The sequence below is a fragment of the Protopterus annectens genome, chromosome 1.part0 (assembly GCF_019279795.1).
Source record: "Protopterus annectens isolate FY-2018-M chromosome 1.part0, PAN1.0, whole genome shotgun sequence".
Taxonomy (NCBI): Eukaryota; Metazoa; Chordata; order Ceratodontiformes; family Protopteridae; genus Protopterus; species Protopterus annectens.
Genome location: NC_056725.1, coordinates 809,957,487 through 809,974,129, shown reverse-complemented (window position 1 = coordinate 809,974,129; position 16,643 = coordinate 809,957,487). Strand labels below are relative to the sequence as shown.

General features: G+C 36.4%; 1 protein-coding gene across 1 annotated transcript in view; it reads left to right on the top strand.

The window, feature by feature from the left end:
- Window positions 1-16,643, top strand: part of SH3BP1 (SH3 domain binding protein 1) — a 1,277,628-nt gene that overhangs the window by 600,717 nt on the left and 660,268 nt on the right. The window contains exon 5 of the mRNA XM_044063342.1: window positions 14,014-14,125. Coding sequence (XP_043919277.1) covers window positions 14,014-14,125 — 112 coding nt within the window. The remainder of the gene's footprint in view (window positions 1-14,013; window positions 14,126-16,643) is intronic.

Below are 16,643 nucleotides of genomic sequence, written 5' to 3'. Positions count from 1 at the left end.
TTTTGAGATTAAGACAATGGTGAGTACGAAATGGGGAACCTGTGGCAAACCTGGCAATACTATGGTAGGCTGTGGCAAGTTTCTGAAGGTTAGCTTTTGAAATGTTGATAAAAAATGGAGAGGCATACAATAGTGTAGAGATGAGATGAGTTTGGGCAAGAGACACTCTGGTGGTTGCAGTAAGAAAGGGCTTAAGTCTATAGAGGGCACCTATCTTTTTATTAACAGCCTTGATGGTTAGATCAATGTGGCAGTCAAAGTTTAGTTGATTGTCTATTGTAACGCCTAGTAGTTTAGTGGAACAATCAGGTTTAATGATAGTGCCATTGTCAGACACAATGGAAAAGGAGATAGGGGCAGATTTAAGGGTTGGGGTGAAAAGTAGTAATTTGTATTTTTTGGGATTAATGAGGAGACAGATATGTTGGAACCATTTTTCTGCTGCTGTAAAGACTTTTTGGGTGGAAGAGTGAAGTTCTTCTGGAGATAAAGCAGAACAGATGAGAGTTGAATCATCAGCATACTGAATACAAGTGGATGTCGGGAGTGAAGTAGACAGGTTATTTATAAATATGGAGAAGAGAAGGGGGCCTAATATGGATCCTTGAGGGACACCAATAGTGACTGGGAGCTGAGAGGATATATGGCTGTCCCAGAGGACTGCTTGTTTTCTATCTTTCAAATAAGAGTCAAACCAGTGTAATGCCAAAGAGTCAAGTGAGAGAGATTTCAGAGTGTCTAGGAGAAGTTGATGGTTGACCATATCAAAGGCTTTTGAGAGGTCCAGGAATAAAGCAGAGGAGAAAAGGTTGTTATTGCGATTTTTGTTGATCATGTCTGTGAAGGAGAGAAGGGCAGTGGGAGTGCTATGGTAGGGCCTAAAACCATGTTGGGAGTCTACGAGTAGGCTATTTTGCAAAAGATGATGTAAGAGTTGATGGTGTATACAACGTTCCATAATTTTAGATAGTGGAGATAGTAGGGCTATAGGCTGGAAATTAGAAAGTTCATTAGTGTTACCTCCTTTATGCAGAGGAATGATATGGGAGATTTTCCAGCAGGATGGAATAGTAGATTCAGTTATTGTTCTGTTAATTAAGATGGAGACTGGGTAAGCTAGTTCTGCTGCTGCTAGTTGCAGATATTCAGCTGGTAGTTTGTCTGCTGAAGGGGTGCATGGTTTAAGTTTTGAGAGTAACTTACGTATGTGGGTTGTGGAGACTGTACTACATTTTAGAGTGAGGGAGTTATTTTGAGGAGAGGTCTTTTGAAGGGAAGGGAGGGGAGTCATGGTGTTTGCTAGAGAGGTGACTGTTTCAGAGAAGAAGTTGTTGAATGTATTGGCTGTTGTATTGGGTGGGGTCTGAGCTAAGTTAGCTGGTGTAGGTGTTTTGGAATTCCCTGGATGGAGCAGTTTATTGACTCCTGACCAGAATTTTTTGGGGTTGTGATTTTGGTTTTGTTGATATTGAAGGTAATAATTATTTTTATCAAGATAGGTGAATTTTTTGTAGTATTTCTAAGGTGTTTGAAGTTTTGATGGTCAGTTGGGTTTTTAGTGGTTCTCCATTTTGTCCATAGTTTATTCCTTAATAGCATTGTTTGTTTGTTTTCTTTAGAAAGCCAAGGGGCAGCTTTGGACCCTATTCTAATTAAGCGAGAGGGGGCATGACGCTCGAGAATTTGTAGGAAAGTGTTATTGAAATGGGTAACTGCTTCATCAAGTGGGAGGTGTTTTAGAGCTGACCAGTTACATTCTTTGAGTTATAGATATTTTTCTTTATTTATTTGAGACTGTCCTGCAATGTTGTTTTAAATATTTCCTATGATTTTGAACTCTGATGTCACTGTAATTATATACTGAGCATTTTATTGTACTTTTTTATTTATTGTTAAATATATTTAAACTTTTCATTGTGGCTAATCTTTGTAGAGCTATTTAAGTTCTGAGAGTACTTGCATATTTATTTGCTGACAGTGTGGGCCACACCTAATAGCCTTTATCTTGGTCAAACTGCCATTTGTATTAATAGTAACATTACACAGTAAGGTTGGACAACCTTTGTTAATGGCCTTAAAGTAGCTGATAAGGAGTGACTGGTGGCAGGAGAAACTAACTTATAGTCTGGGCAGAAGGAGGCATAGCTAGTAAACCTGTGCCAGCCTTTCCTAGGTGTGTGTGTGTGTGTGTGTGTGCGTGTGTGTGTGTGTGTGTGTGTGTGTGTGTGTGTGTGTGTGTGTGTGTGTGTGTGTGTGTGTGTAAAAACTCAAAGAGTGTATGTGTCAGCTACTTGGGCAGGGACATGAAACACTGGTTGGACAGAGAGGGTGCTGGAGGTCTTGGCTTGGTCATTCAGCTGAGATCTCAACTCTATTGCTGTGCCAGTGGGAAGTGATCTCAATAAAGAGGAAGAAACCAGGCCCGGACTGACTGTGGTCTCTGTGTGCTCTTAAGGGAAATTGCACTTGATGCAGACAGCTGCATCTGGAAATACTGTGTGTTTACCTTTTCATCTTCCCAATGTACGTCCCCCACTGTTGTTAGTGGTGAGGATTGAGGCTCCTTGATTACTGGTCCAGTGGTGGGGCGTCACAACTACCAGTCCACAAAATTACATTTTTTACCGAAAAACACAGTAAACAGCACTTTAAAACACTATACAAGCACAGCAATTTCTTACAGAATAAATGTCTTTAGTAATTTTATACCAGTTTTAAACTGAAAGAAAAAATGAGCACTCCATTTAAGTTTGTTATAGTCTCAGAACAGTCCATTACAACACAACCTTCCTAGCTTTAAAATAACTTTAATGAAGAGGAAATTAATAAAGCATCAAGAAAATTAAGAAAATGGAAGCTTTTCTTTCCCCCAAAGGGAGCTCATCCACCCAGCAAAAGAAAGCACAAGCGGACCATCAATCCTCAAAATCCTCAGAGGAGCATACTCTTCTGTGGCAGTAAAGCTTTTAAGGGCTTCACACCCAAACTTGTCTTTTAGTCAGCTCAGCTTGAGTTGCCTAACAGTTTGGGTACATGGAAGGTGCCCTAAAGCTTTGGAAGCTGGATAGCTATTATATCCTTGTCAGGATATAACCCATATAGCTAAGGCTACTGCAGCAGTGATCATCTGAACATCATTTACTATCATCTGCTGTTATGGTAAGTTTAACTTACACGACTGTACTTTATGACTGTTTCTTGTAGTAGTTGGTTAAACAGCCACACTAGCAGCTGGGTCACTTTGAATGAGTTTCTTACATTGAGCTTGAAAAATCATCTAGAAAACATTGTTTGATTTTTTTTTTCCTTCAGTTAGGAACATTGAAGTAACACTTTAGAATTCTCATAGTTTAGCAACTGTATTTCTTCCAGACCAGATTGTTTAAATAGATGCTTTCTGTTTCTTGCGTATCTTTGAATGTCTGTATCTTGTACATTATATGATCTCTTTTGTTTCATTTCACCAATTATTGTAGATCTTCCACTAGTTTTCTGTCAAATGAAACCAAAGTTTATATTCATCCTCTCCCCTTCCTCATTTTTCACCTCAGAAAAATTCCTTCAAGATTTATTGTAGTATTTTTTCTTTGTATTTATTGCCAGAGATTAAAAAAGAATATAAAGTATGTAGTTAGGTACTTTTTCTATTTTCTTTATGGTCTGATCCTCTCATTCAATCCATTCTTTATTTTGGGGGTAAGAGCTTTATGACCCACTTATTCCCCTAGGAGGAACAGTTGGGTGACAGAAAGGCCACCACCATCAGTGGTGGGGATGTGGATTTTCTGTTTTGAAACCTATCATCCAATGCCATGGTTATAATTTCCACTGTGCACTTATATCTTAGAATGTACAACTACTTCCACTCATCATTTTCCTCTCTGCAGCTATGGGTTATGTCCCTCCCCAAGGCCAATCATAACCTTTTCTCTTAAAGGGGGGGAGTTGGTGTTAGCAACAATGACTTCACATTCCCTGCGCTCGCTCTTCTGGCTCTCCAGTTGCTAATCAAACTTAGATCATCTGAGGCAAAGTCAGGCCTTAGCCATTTAAGCTTGGAGCTCAGTGGTAGGTAGGTAGTCGACTTGTAAGACATCTTCCTGTTCACAGCTGTGCTGGTGAAAGTCCTACAAATTCTAAATGTATAATTCTGTATTCCAGAAAAGAATGACAGCAGAGTAAATTTTCAAAGTTGTCACTTGTCACATATACTTAGAGAATGGCCAAATTCTCTATTATACAATGGAATATTGTAAGTTCTGAAAAACTAGCATACTGACTGGCCAATCAAACCAGCATGCCCATTGTAAACCCAGTATATACCAACAGGAAAACGTCCTGCTGCTAAAGTATCACTGAACCACTGAACTTTCTTGTTCACATATGCAACATATTAAAACTTAGAAAAACCATGAAACAACAATAAAGCATTACCATATCTCCCAACCTCTAAGTCCAAGAAATCTTTACAAAGCCTGAAATAATTGATGGAGAAACACCCTAAAATACAGACACATTTTAAATATTGCTCTTAGAAACTTAGCAACTTGCTAGAATAACAGTATCTGTGTTAGCACGTATTTCCTAAATGATACAAAGTCTGAAACTCAAATGTGTGCTATTATTTATTGACTTTAATCTTTACATTACCCACTGACATCTCAGAAAAACAGAACTCTTGTGAAGAAAAGACCAAAAACATGAGGCAAAAATCTGGACAATTGATGGTTATGAGCACTGTGAAACCCCCCCAGCCAGAATTTTGTAAATTATTCCATGTCATTGTAAATATTAATATGATCCACAAGCTGGTTTCACAAATGTAAGAAAACTGTGTTATGTGCTAAGCTTCAAAAACGTATCCACAGTGCATCCTGCTGGAAGAAAGCTGATAAGTAAAGAATAAATGACTGCTTGTGATCTCAAACTCGGAGACAGGATGTCTGCAGCTGGAAATTCTTTCTATTGTCCTAAGACAGAGATAATTACTAGGTTTCACATGTAAAGTTTCTTTTATTGCTGTGGCTTCCTGGCAGGTGCATATTACAAAGAAATGTTAAATTGTAAGTTCTGTGACCCTGGGAAACTTAAGCAGAAGTGTCAAGAATGAGGTAATCTGAAATGACTCAGCAGTAATGTGTATTATCAATTTAAGGACTATCTCAGAAAGAAAGGATGACATTTTGTATTTTGTTCTGAAGCCAACAACAATTCACCAGCACTGTGCCTTGCTCTGTAAGTAAGATATTTAGAAAAGTGAATTCTCTTAGCAATAGATAGAAATAGTAAGATTAGTCTAGCTGTTTTCTATATTTATGTCAGACTGTCCTACAGTGTTGTTTTAAAGTAATTCCTGTGATTTCTGAACTCTCTATTGTCACTGTGTTGAATTAAGTATTGTATTGTGTTTTTATTATTTATTATTAAATATTTTAAACCTTTTAAACCTTTTAACTGTGGCTGTTTTATGTATAGATAATTTAAGATCTTAGAGTACTTGCTTGTATTTGGTGATACTGTATAAGCCACTCCTAAATAGCCTTCAAGTCTCAGTCACACTTACCAATTGGATAATAATAACATTGCACAGTAGGATTAGAAGAAAAGAAAAGCATGTATGTCGGCATGCATGTGTGTGTTCATTTGCATGAGTGAGAGCATACGAGAAAATTACAGCAAGAGAGAGAAAAGAGAGAGAGAGAGAGAGAGTGCTGACTGCAGCAAATAGTCAAAAAGCAGAGATTAGTTAAAATTAAATTAATAAAATTTTGCATGCCTGGCATTACTGACTGACTTTCATCCTCAGTGATTTACTCTGAAGTCAATGGACAAAGCAGTACTATGCAAAAAAATAAATCATGGACAGTAAAAGGGCAGGCAAGAGTCACACCCCACAATTTTTTTCTTTAATTTGCTCACAAATACCCATTTGAGGATGCCTTTCCTCAGCAAAGTGTATGTAAGTGCTGTATTTTGTGTGTGTGTGTGTGTGTGTGTGTGTGTGTGTGTGTGTGTGTGTGTGTGTGTGTGTGTGTGTGTGTGTGTGTGTGTGTGTGTGTGTGTGTGTGTGTGTCAGAGTGAGTATGTGTAGCCAAAAACCTACATTACTTAAATTTTGTGATCAAAATACTTCCTCCAAAAACAATTACATACACTTCAGCAAGTTGGAAACATCAGGCAGAGGAACATACATATACATATATATATTTGTTTACCGAGAAAGTCTGACTGGAATGAGACCCGTTTTCAGTGGAGGCCCGGGCAGAAAAGCTCCACATATAGAGATTATACAAAACTTATACAAAATAATTATACAAAACTTATACAAGAAATTATACAAAAAATACACAAGACGTATAGTACACCAGAAATTACATTCTATATTATTATAGCTGACATTTGTATTATGCAATCATCTGATATAATTCCATATTGTAGTGTAGACATTGTAGTTTCTCAAAGTAAGCAGAGAAAGGGTTTGTAGGGGTGAAATTGGATAGAAAAAAGATGAGGTTAGAGATTATCTATATATGAGAGAGAGCATAGATTTTGAGGTGGTCAGGGGAGAAGAAAAAGTATGACCAGAAGGTATTAAAACTAGTTAGCCAGGAGTAGTACATGTACAAAGCCAGTCGTCATTAAGATCATTTTTAAGAATCTTTGAATTGGTCGGTATTTGTGTTGGTTCTGATGGTGTGAGGTAGTGAATTCCACCTTGTTGCTACACAATGAGAAAACAGCGATAAATGTATTAGTGGATTTGGATACTTGTAGTAGAGATTTATTTGTTGAGCGAAGATATATATATATATATATATATATATATATATATATATATATATATATATATATATATATATAGATATATGGATATATAAAAATAAAGAGTAACAAACAAGTTAACAGATAGTCCATTCTGTAAGCACAATAATGCCCTCTGAGGTACATGTTATTGTGAAAATGATGCTGTTCCAGAGGGTAGAGGCCCGACACTACTGTACATGCATTAACTCCACAATAACAAGCAACCTGTCAGGCATTATCAGAATCTTTAAAGTCTAGACAGTATGTTCTACATTCTCTTTGCACTACAGATACCCAACCACTGATCTTGTGTATTTAGATTTTCCACTCCTTCACAGGGTATATTGAATTCTTGGCACTCAAGTTATTATCTGATATTACACCATGTACAGTAAAATTCCTAGTCTAGCAAAGGCAGGCTTGAGTAAGCTTCCTGATACCTCTTCAAGTTCCTGCTAGATGAAGATTTGCATCAGCAAATTCAGCCTCCTGATGTTGAACCACGGATTACTGTTATGCATAAAAAGTCACAAGCAGTGCAGTTTCTAAGTGTACACCAACAAAGATTCTTCCATTTTATAGAGATTTTCCTTTTTAGTTGTGTTTGTGTCACTGCATAGTTGATGTCTATATGTTTGGAGGTGTGAAGGGGTTTTCTCCCACATGGGACAGGCTGAAATAGCTCCATTAATTTTTTTTTCATTGGGTTGAGTTCCTAATTAGTTGAACTCAGAGATGGATCATTGTCAGCCAGAAACTTGTGGATTCATATGTGAAGTATTTCAGTATTATGATAAAGCTATGACTGTAAGTCTTGGCCACCTGTACTACTTCTGGGCCTTTTGAATAAAATTCATCACAGATTAGATAATGTGCATATTCATGCTGAAATACATCTACACAAATTTTATCAGAAGGCTATCCAGTGTTTTCTACAGTAACATTTCCTCTGTTTTAAAATGATTTTTTCTCATTTTGCAAACTTTACACATTTGAGTCATCTGTTTGGTTTACTCTGACATTTTAGGCTATTAAAAGAGCATTGCATGACCTTTTTCTTTATTTAGTAATTCCCAGAACAAACTTGTGGATTTTATGTAACACTGGAATACGCAGCTAAGTAGGAATGCTGAAGTTCTCCTAGAAATGCTGATTTTATATTTTAGTTTTATGAAAGAAACCAAAAAATGCTAGTGTTATGGTCAAACAAAGCATTATAACTTTACAAGTATACAAGACCGATTTAACATGTCCATAAGAGTTATTCAGCGGTTCAAAAGCTTTCCAATGATGTATGACTAGAGGGAATAACACACTCCTGATTTGTGATAATGCTGAATCTATGCAAATTATACATATATTTTTCACAGTATTTCAAAACAATATCACTGTACAAAACTATATGCATTAGATGGCAAATGTCAGTGGCAACGACATTGTGTGGCTTAATGTTTTATATACGGTGGCATCATTTGATTAACTGTAGGTAACACAGCTTTTTTTAAATGAATGCAGTTATGAAAATGTAGGCAGTTCTTATAACTGCTTTACAAAAATACCATTTATATCTCAGAATGTCTTTATATTACCCCCCCCCCCATATTTTAATGTCCTTTTCCACCCACACTCACTGCTTTAATACACCATCCCAAACAAGAGATTATCAAAATCTACTTTTATATTATTAAAGTAAAAATGGAAAGGCATTATATTTTTCATAATGATTTGCAAACACTCCTTAATAACTTCAGCTTATAGATACCACCATGCTGTCTTAGCTTTATGTATGCCATTGAAAGACTTATCATAAAACTAATCAATAAGAACACAGGGGACCTGCAATCACTGGACCTGTCTCATTTTAGAGTCATCAAGGGCAGGTCATGTTTACTCAACTTGGTGGACGTATTTGAATGACGTTAAAACAGTATACACCTTGTACCTCGACCTGGTCAAGGCCTTTGACACAATCTCCCACTCAGGCATAATATAAAAGCTAAATAAACTGAGAATTAACCCCCACACCACCTGCTAGATTGCTAGCTAGCTCACAGATAAGACACAGAAGATCAAAATAGGGGAAGCTACCTCCACAAAAAGACCAGTCACCAGAGGAGTCCACCAGGGTTCAGTGCGGGGCCCCCTGTTGTTTGGCATCTACTTCTCTGAATTAAAAGCCAAAATCAAAGGGGTCTGGCTGACTAAGTTTGCAAATGACTGCAGGCTAGTAGCAGTTATTGAATCCACAAATGACTCAACCATCTTGCAGAAAGGTTTGTCCCAAAAATATAACTGATGCCAGAATTGTACAGTTAATAACAAATGCCAAAAAAGCATTACTATATCTTTGGGAAGCTTTCTACCCCAGGGAACTATCACATTGACAATATGCCCCTTAAAGTTGACCCAGTTGTTCAAGATTTGGGACCTACTGTGGAGAGTGACCTAAATTTCAATCAACATGTGTCCACTGCCATAAGAAAGTCCTTCTACATTGTGCACCTTATGAACTAAGGGTTTAATATTAGATCTAGAGATGTTGTTTTCCCCCTTTGCTCAGTCCTCATTAGACCAATTACTGAGTATAATGCCCACTTTAGCATATATCTGTTCAGACACATGCAACAACTGGAATGCCCACACAGATACATTACTAAAAGAATACAAGGTCTGAATGATATGCTCTACATGGATTGACTGAAAGGCCTGTCATTATAATCAGTATCCCAGACTACTAATAAGTGACCTGTGCCTGGCATAGAAGGCATTCACTGACTCAATACCGATGGACTTACTACACATCAGCAAGTCAAATGGTGTCAGAAATACTCGGTCCTGGGATGTAAACCTCTTCTGCAACATCAACAGATTGGTTTGGAGGGACAGGTATAGCTCACTGAGGATAGCACTGCTTTGGAACAGACACCCTATCCATGAAAAACAAAGCTCATCCCTGTCCATACTGAAGTGCAAGTTGGATCTGTTGCTGGGTAATAGAAAATTTACCCCAATACTGTCCCCTGTACTACTAATGGACAGAGGAAGCTCTTAAATGCTTTATCCCATGCATGGATCCCCTTAGGTTATCTATGGTATGATCCCAGTTATTTTTATTAGGGGTAATATAGAAGTATCGACAATTCAAACCCAAACTGGAATTTTTCTAAGCTTAAAATGGTCTACAAAAGCAGCTAGCCTAGTACCTTCCAAGAACCTATGAGCTTTTATATTGCACACATCTAATGCTATCTCAAATTCTTGCTAGTACAAATGAAAATTTTGATTACAACAACTTAAAAAAACTCATGAATAAAATACATTTGAGTATTCATAGTCTGTTTTTTTCCATTCTTAAAGCCCCTACAAAAATGAGAGAGAAAAGTTTCAAAATTGTTAAATTGCCCTAGCTTTTAGTCATTTAGATAAGGCCTTTTAATTGTTCTTTGTGATTTCCTAATTAGAGTCATTTCTTGTGTCTCTGTTGTTGATGGTTTTAAAAAATAGTGTCTTGTCAGGTGATGTTCACAACTAGAGGCAGTTATTGCAGGAACTTTCTTTAGCTTTGTCCTGTAAAGTTTTTCTCACAGTATCTGATACCATGCTCTTCATGCAGAAGTTTCATTTCCACCAACTCTTGACCATGACAAAATGGATGGTGTCCTGCATGCGTTTCGTTTAAGCATAACACTTCATCTTTCCTTTCTATAAGAAGTCAGTTCTTATACTTTATCTGCTTCTTCCATTAATCTTTATGGAGAGGTTTTCCCATATTATATATCATATTAAAGGTTCCATAAAGGGAGTTTGGCATTCAGATTTAAAATTTTGCAGGTCCTGGTTCACCTGACAAGATACTTCATTTGCTTATCTGTTAGTTTAAGCACTGAAACATCACATTTTATAGTGGGACATATCAGATGAATTAACTACGACACATTAAAGCATCCAAACTACACATATTCTTTATCTTAGAAATACTTCCTGTCCATCATTAGTTATATTTCTACCAGTTAGAATGAGAGAACATGGGTTATCAGTATACATATTTTTTAGTGTTTTGCATGTACAGAAACATAATTGGTTTGATGGTTGAGGTCCCGACATCTCTTGACAGTTATGTTTCTCATGACTCTATCTATTTGTCAAACCAGTTTTTATTTCATTAAAACATTTTATTTAGTTTGGTGCCTACGCTTTGTCTCTGGATCAACTTTCTTTATTTTTACGTATTTCTTCATTTTTTTAAGTTGCACAAGTTCATCCATTGGAGGTTTCTGTTTGTACACTGAAGTTTGAAACATTAGGTGGAGGAACCATTTTATATCAAAATATATATAAAAAATAATAACATAGTAATAAAAAAAAGTAAAACACTTCAATTTTACAGGCAATCCATTCTGTAAGGGTCCTTATGCAGACAGAGTGCATTCTTTGAGGAGGTTTGTGGATGACCTCTTCATTTTGTGGAGAGGAAACACTGAAGAACTGGAGGAGTCTGTACAATATATTAATCAAACCTCTACATTTCTGAAGTTTACATGTACATATTCTATTATAACAGTAAATGTCTTAGATGTTAGTGTTGAGAAGAAAAATTATGGCACTGTGGTCACTCGTCTGCACAAATAGAATGCCATGTAAATCATTTACTACCAAAGATAGTATGCACCCCCATATAAAGAATGCCATGGAAACCATTTACTACCAAAGATAGTATGCACCCCCATATAAAGAATGCCATGTAAACCATTTACTACCATAGTATGCATGCACCCCCATATATAAAGAATGCCACTAAACCATTTTACCACATAGATAGTACTTCCCCATAAAAGAATGCCATGTAAACCATTTATACCCAAAGATAGTATGCACCTCCATATAAAGAATGCCATAAACCATTTTTATTACCCAAAGATAGTATGCAAATGCACCCCATATAAAAAATGCCATGTAAAGCCCATTATTTAAACCATATAAAGAATGCCCATGAAACCATTTATTACCCAAAAAGATATATGCAACCCCATATAAAGAATGCCATGGAAACCATTTATTACCTAAAGATAGTAACCCATATAAATATAAAAGATGGCAACCATTTATTACCCAAAAGATAGCCCCCATGCAAAGATATAAAGAATGCCATGTTACCTAACCATTTATTAAAGATAGTATGCACCCCATATAAAGAACGCCATGGAAACCGTTTATTAGCTAAAGATAGTATGCACCCCCATATATTTGTTGTAATGTCATTCAGAACCAGTTTTATAGAGCTTCAAGACTGAATGTGACAGATGAAGATTTTGTTCATCATGTTGAGCAAACTAGTAGTTATTTATTAGAAAGGGGATATCACATTAATAACATACAGAACAGCCTCAAGGAAGTGAGTAAACATAGGTGTTTAAAGGCCAAACCATATTTTTCTAGGACTTTAGAGAAGGACCCAGTAATGGGCAGAAATATAGTATTAGAGAAAAGAAACAAACTAGAATATCATTCTATCACTCTAAAGATGCATGGATATATAAGAATATGATAGAGAAACATTGGAATATACTGAGACTAGATAAGAGCATCAGTAGTCTAATAGATGTGAATCCCAAGTATTCACTGAAGAACTATAAATCTTTGAAGAGACAGTTATGTCAACCTAATGTTTATGATAGGAAGCATGTCCCTACAAGGTCAGCTATAGAAAAAGGTACAAAAATATGGCAGATGTAATTTCTGTAAGTATATAGAAAATACATCTAAGTTTGAACATCCAGACCAGTTAAAGACATATGAGTTTGACATCAATGCCACCTGTGAAACAGAGCACATAGCCTATATGGCCCATTGCACAGTGTGTCGTAGTTTCTATGTAGGGAAGACAGACAGGTCTCTGAAGGAAAGAATACGTGAACACATTTATGCTATTCATAAAAAGAACAAAGTGAACGCTTTGGCCACACACACTATTAATAATGATATGGAACCTGTCTTTAAATTTTTGGTTATAGGGAGAACATATGAGAGTATTAGGGGGGGACCTACGGAACATCACTGAAGAGCTTGAAGCTAAGTGGATAGTAAGACTAAGGGCTGATAGAGGTCATGGATTAAATTAATATATACCCCTGCGTCCTAAGTTAAAGTCTAGGCAGCTTTTTAGGTAAGATGTGCTATGAATTGCTTGTATAATAAATTACTGACTTCTTGTTACAGGCTTGTATGTGTTTTGGAGAACACAAGTGGAAATGAAAAATATGTGCAGATATATTTTGTGTTTGTGACTGTATATTGAAATGTTATGCAATTTTGAATTATATCCTAGATATTTTATAAATAGGCTTTTCAAAGTGTGTATATATGTTTCAGACTTCTAGTCCAGTTAATGGCATATACCTTGTGGAATGTTGCTTTAAATTGAAAGTGCTTGTTCACATTAGAAAAATGTATTGCTTGGTTTTAGTCATGTGTCCCAAGAGGCTGTATATTTAAACCAAGACCTGTTTTTAAAATGTATTAGACATCTGAAGAATGGGGTGACCCACAAAAGCGCTTGTGTCGAATAAAGATTTTTATACTGGATTTTACAGCCATCTCCAAGTCCTGGTGTTTTGCTTTTTATTTTGGATCTGTTTTGTGCAGGACAAGTGAGTTCTAAAGCTTTGGTGGCAGTTTTGTGTTTTTTTATTATTATAAATGAAATAAATTAAAATGCAACTCTCAGCTGTGATTCATGAACTAGATTTGCCTCTAATGTTACATCAGCTGAAAAAAATAAACACAATTTCCCTCTGAAGTAGATAATGTGTAACAGATGAAGGCAACCTCATTGGGACTGACCTAACTATATACCTTGGAAAGCCGATATACGTGAAAGTAATGGAGTTACACAAGGTGCCCTTCTTAGAGATGGAGAAAATTAATGTGATCGGGTAGATGGAAAGGGAGTTTTTAAAACAGCCAAGGATTCATGCTTAGTGCCAGTGAAAAATGTGGGGCAGTCCAGTGTATTAGTTAAACTGCCATAATGTGTTTTACTTATAAGGCAAGTATGCACTTGTGAGGAAGCTGTTTCGTAATAGATATGAAACAAGTTAACTTGATAATGTCAGTTTGCATAACATAGACTTTTATGTTGTCTGTTATTATTATGCTATGTTACTAGACCCTTGTCTATTCTGACATGCAATATTGTGCTTCTAATTTCAGTAAAAACCTGGAGATATGCTGTTACATTGAGAAGACTCTTGCTAAGGAACTGGCACAGTTTGAGATATCTCTAGAGGGAACTGTATTAAATCCTCTTTTCAAACTTGGAGAGGTAAGACACTAACTTTGCTCTGTATTCTAAACAAAAATAAACTAAGTGATTTACAATTTTGGGATGATAACAGTAACAGAGTAGCATTTCTAGTATGAGTGGATGAAAGTGAATTCTCCAAGGATCGGAATCCCCAAACTGTGTTCACTGAAAACATTTTGCTGAAAAACATTTTTTAAGTGATTTTGAATGGGGCAAGCCCCTTGCACCACCAAGCTTATATATACCAAATCAGAGGTGTCACACTTACTCAAAAGAGGGGGACATTCTTCCAAAAAAAAGGAATCACTTCTGGCTCAACTCACCAACAGTGATTTCCTAAGTTGAAGGTTGGGCAGCATAATCTAGCATAATCTTTACAGTTCAAGCTTCATTCACCAGTAGGATAACCTAGTGTAGCACAGATAAAAAGGTTCTTTTTTAGGTCAGATGCCATGAGACACCTTTGGAATGCTAAACAGTTATCTTCATACTGGCAAGTGTTTGAATTTAATGTCCGATAAAGGTGTTTCCTCACTCCATGAAATGCAACAAACCACCTGAGAGTATGTGCAAGTTAAACTATGGCTCCAGCATATAGACTGATCATGTTATATGCATGCCCTTGGTTAATCATTGTAAGTACTGTTGTACAATTGTAATTTAAGCAAATGCAACATCTATAACCTACAGCAAAACTAGATGGCAACCTAGATGATAGGAGTCTTTGTACATTAACATGGCTGAAATCTACTACTATGTGTAAGATGAACAGAATTGGAAGGATATAAAAGTTGGATGAGAAGAACAGTCTGATGAGTGGCACAGCTGTTGAGTCAATTGCTTTACCTTATATCAAGCAATACATTTAAAATTGGCACCTCTTTCACAACAGATTTCAAAAGCAGTAAGTGTCAAAGCTTCAAAAGTAGTAATATGGAGGAAATTAAAAGTATTATGGGTGCTCTGCAAACTACCTGGCTAAGCCTTCAAATAAATATAAAGTCAAAACAGAAAAGATACAAACTGCAGTCTGAGTTAAACAAATAAAAAACAAGAAAAAAATAAAGAAATGTATACTCTTTATTTTACTAAAATTTACCTCAGTTTAGGAAATTTATTTGAATATAGACTTCGGAGATGAAGTTCCAGTGCTTCTAACAATTAAATGCATTTCAATTAAATCAAGAGATAATCACATCCAACTACTCACAACAAGTTGTGTGACTGTTTTTTAAACAGGTTTACATTTAAATAAGAAAAGACAAAAGTGTATGTAGTATACATGTTAAACACAGATAAAAACATATGTATGTAAAAAATTAAATGATAAGGCAGTCTGGTGACGTTGAGAGATAGGCCCTAAGTACAAGATACAAGCCAAGGCTGCCCAACTTTGATTAGCAGTTATGGAGGTTAATGACACTGACAGGGAAGATAAACATGCCTTTTCTCATGGGGGGGGGGGTAGAGCCATTCATAGGATCATAGAATCATAGGAGATTACTAGGTTATTGACCAGGAGGTCATTATAAGCCTTTAAGCCTAGCTAATTCATCCCAATGTAATACCATAGAAATGCTAGTCAATATCCAAGAATGCATTTAGTGATGACTGCCAATGTCCAGAAGGGCTATGGGCTCTATCCCTGGTAAAAATTTACAGTATTCCATCCACTTGTCCAGTTTCCTCTTGAGCAATTGTTCATAGGTTGTAGCAGTCTTTCAGACAAAGATGATGGGTCTGAAACTTGTGATTATACATATGGTGCACTCTAATCCATTAGTTGGTGGTAGCTTACATAAAGCAAGTGCACTGCAGCATGGACTTGCATAGGAGAAGGTGGTGTAGCACCCATAATGATGCATACCACACATCCTCCCATCTAGTGGGACAATAAATAATAAATGCCCTCATTGCCGGGCTGCCAGCAAGGACATAAGCAACTTTTTTGTCTCTAAAAAATTATCTCAAGTCTAAGTGGGAATGGTCAGTGGTTGGTAAGCCCAGAGGCAAAAAACATACAGAAAAAAAAAATCTAATGGTAAATATCTGCAAGACGAACATGTAGGCACTGTACTTGTAAAATAATCAACCTAGGCTGATGTTCTTGTAAGGACAGAATTTCAAATGATTTTTCAATCTGAAATGCTCATTAAGTCTCTAGGAACTCTGTAACATCTAAGTACCAGTGATGCAGAATTCAAAGCTTATTTAAGATTTGGAGACAGTCCATTATCTTCCTGGAGTGGAATGTTAGTGCAGAGGACTAAAGCTGTACTTTCTTAAGCTGCTTTCTGTGCTGAAGAAACAGAGTTTGAAGCATTTTTACTACCTTTAGCGTATCTCCTTCCAGTACTTGTTTTATGCTGCAAAACTGCAGTTCTATTAACTTTTCCAGTAATTTTAGAATACTATTTAAATAATATCCCAAATGTTTAATGCTCCACCTAGCCACCTATAGATATGATGTGTGCAAAACTATTGTTCGATTAACTATTTTTTAGTGACTTTTTAATTATATTTAAGTAGTATCCCT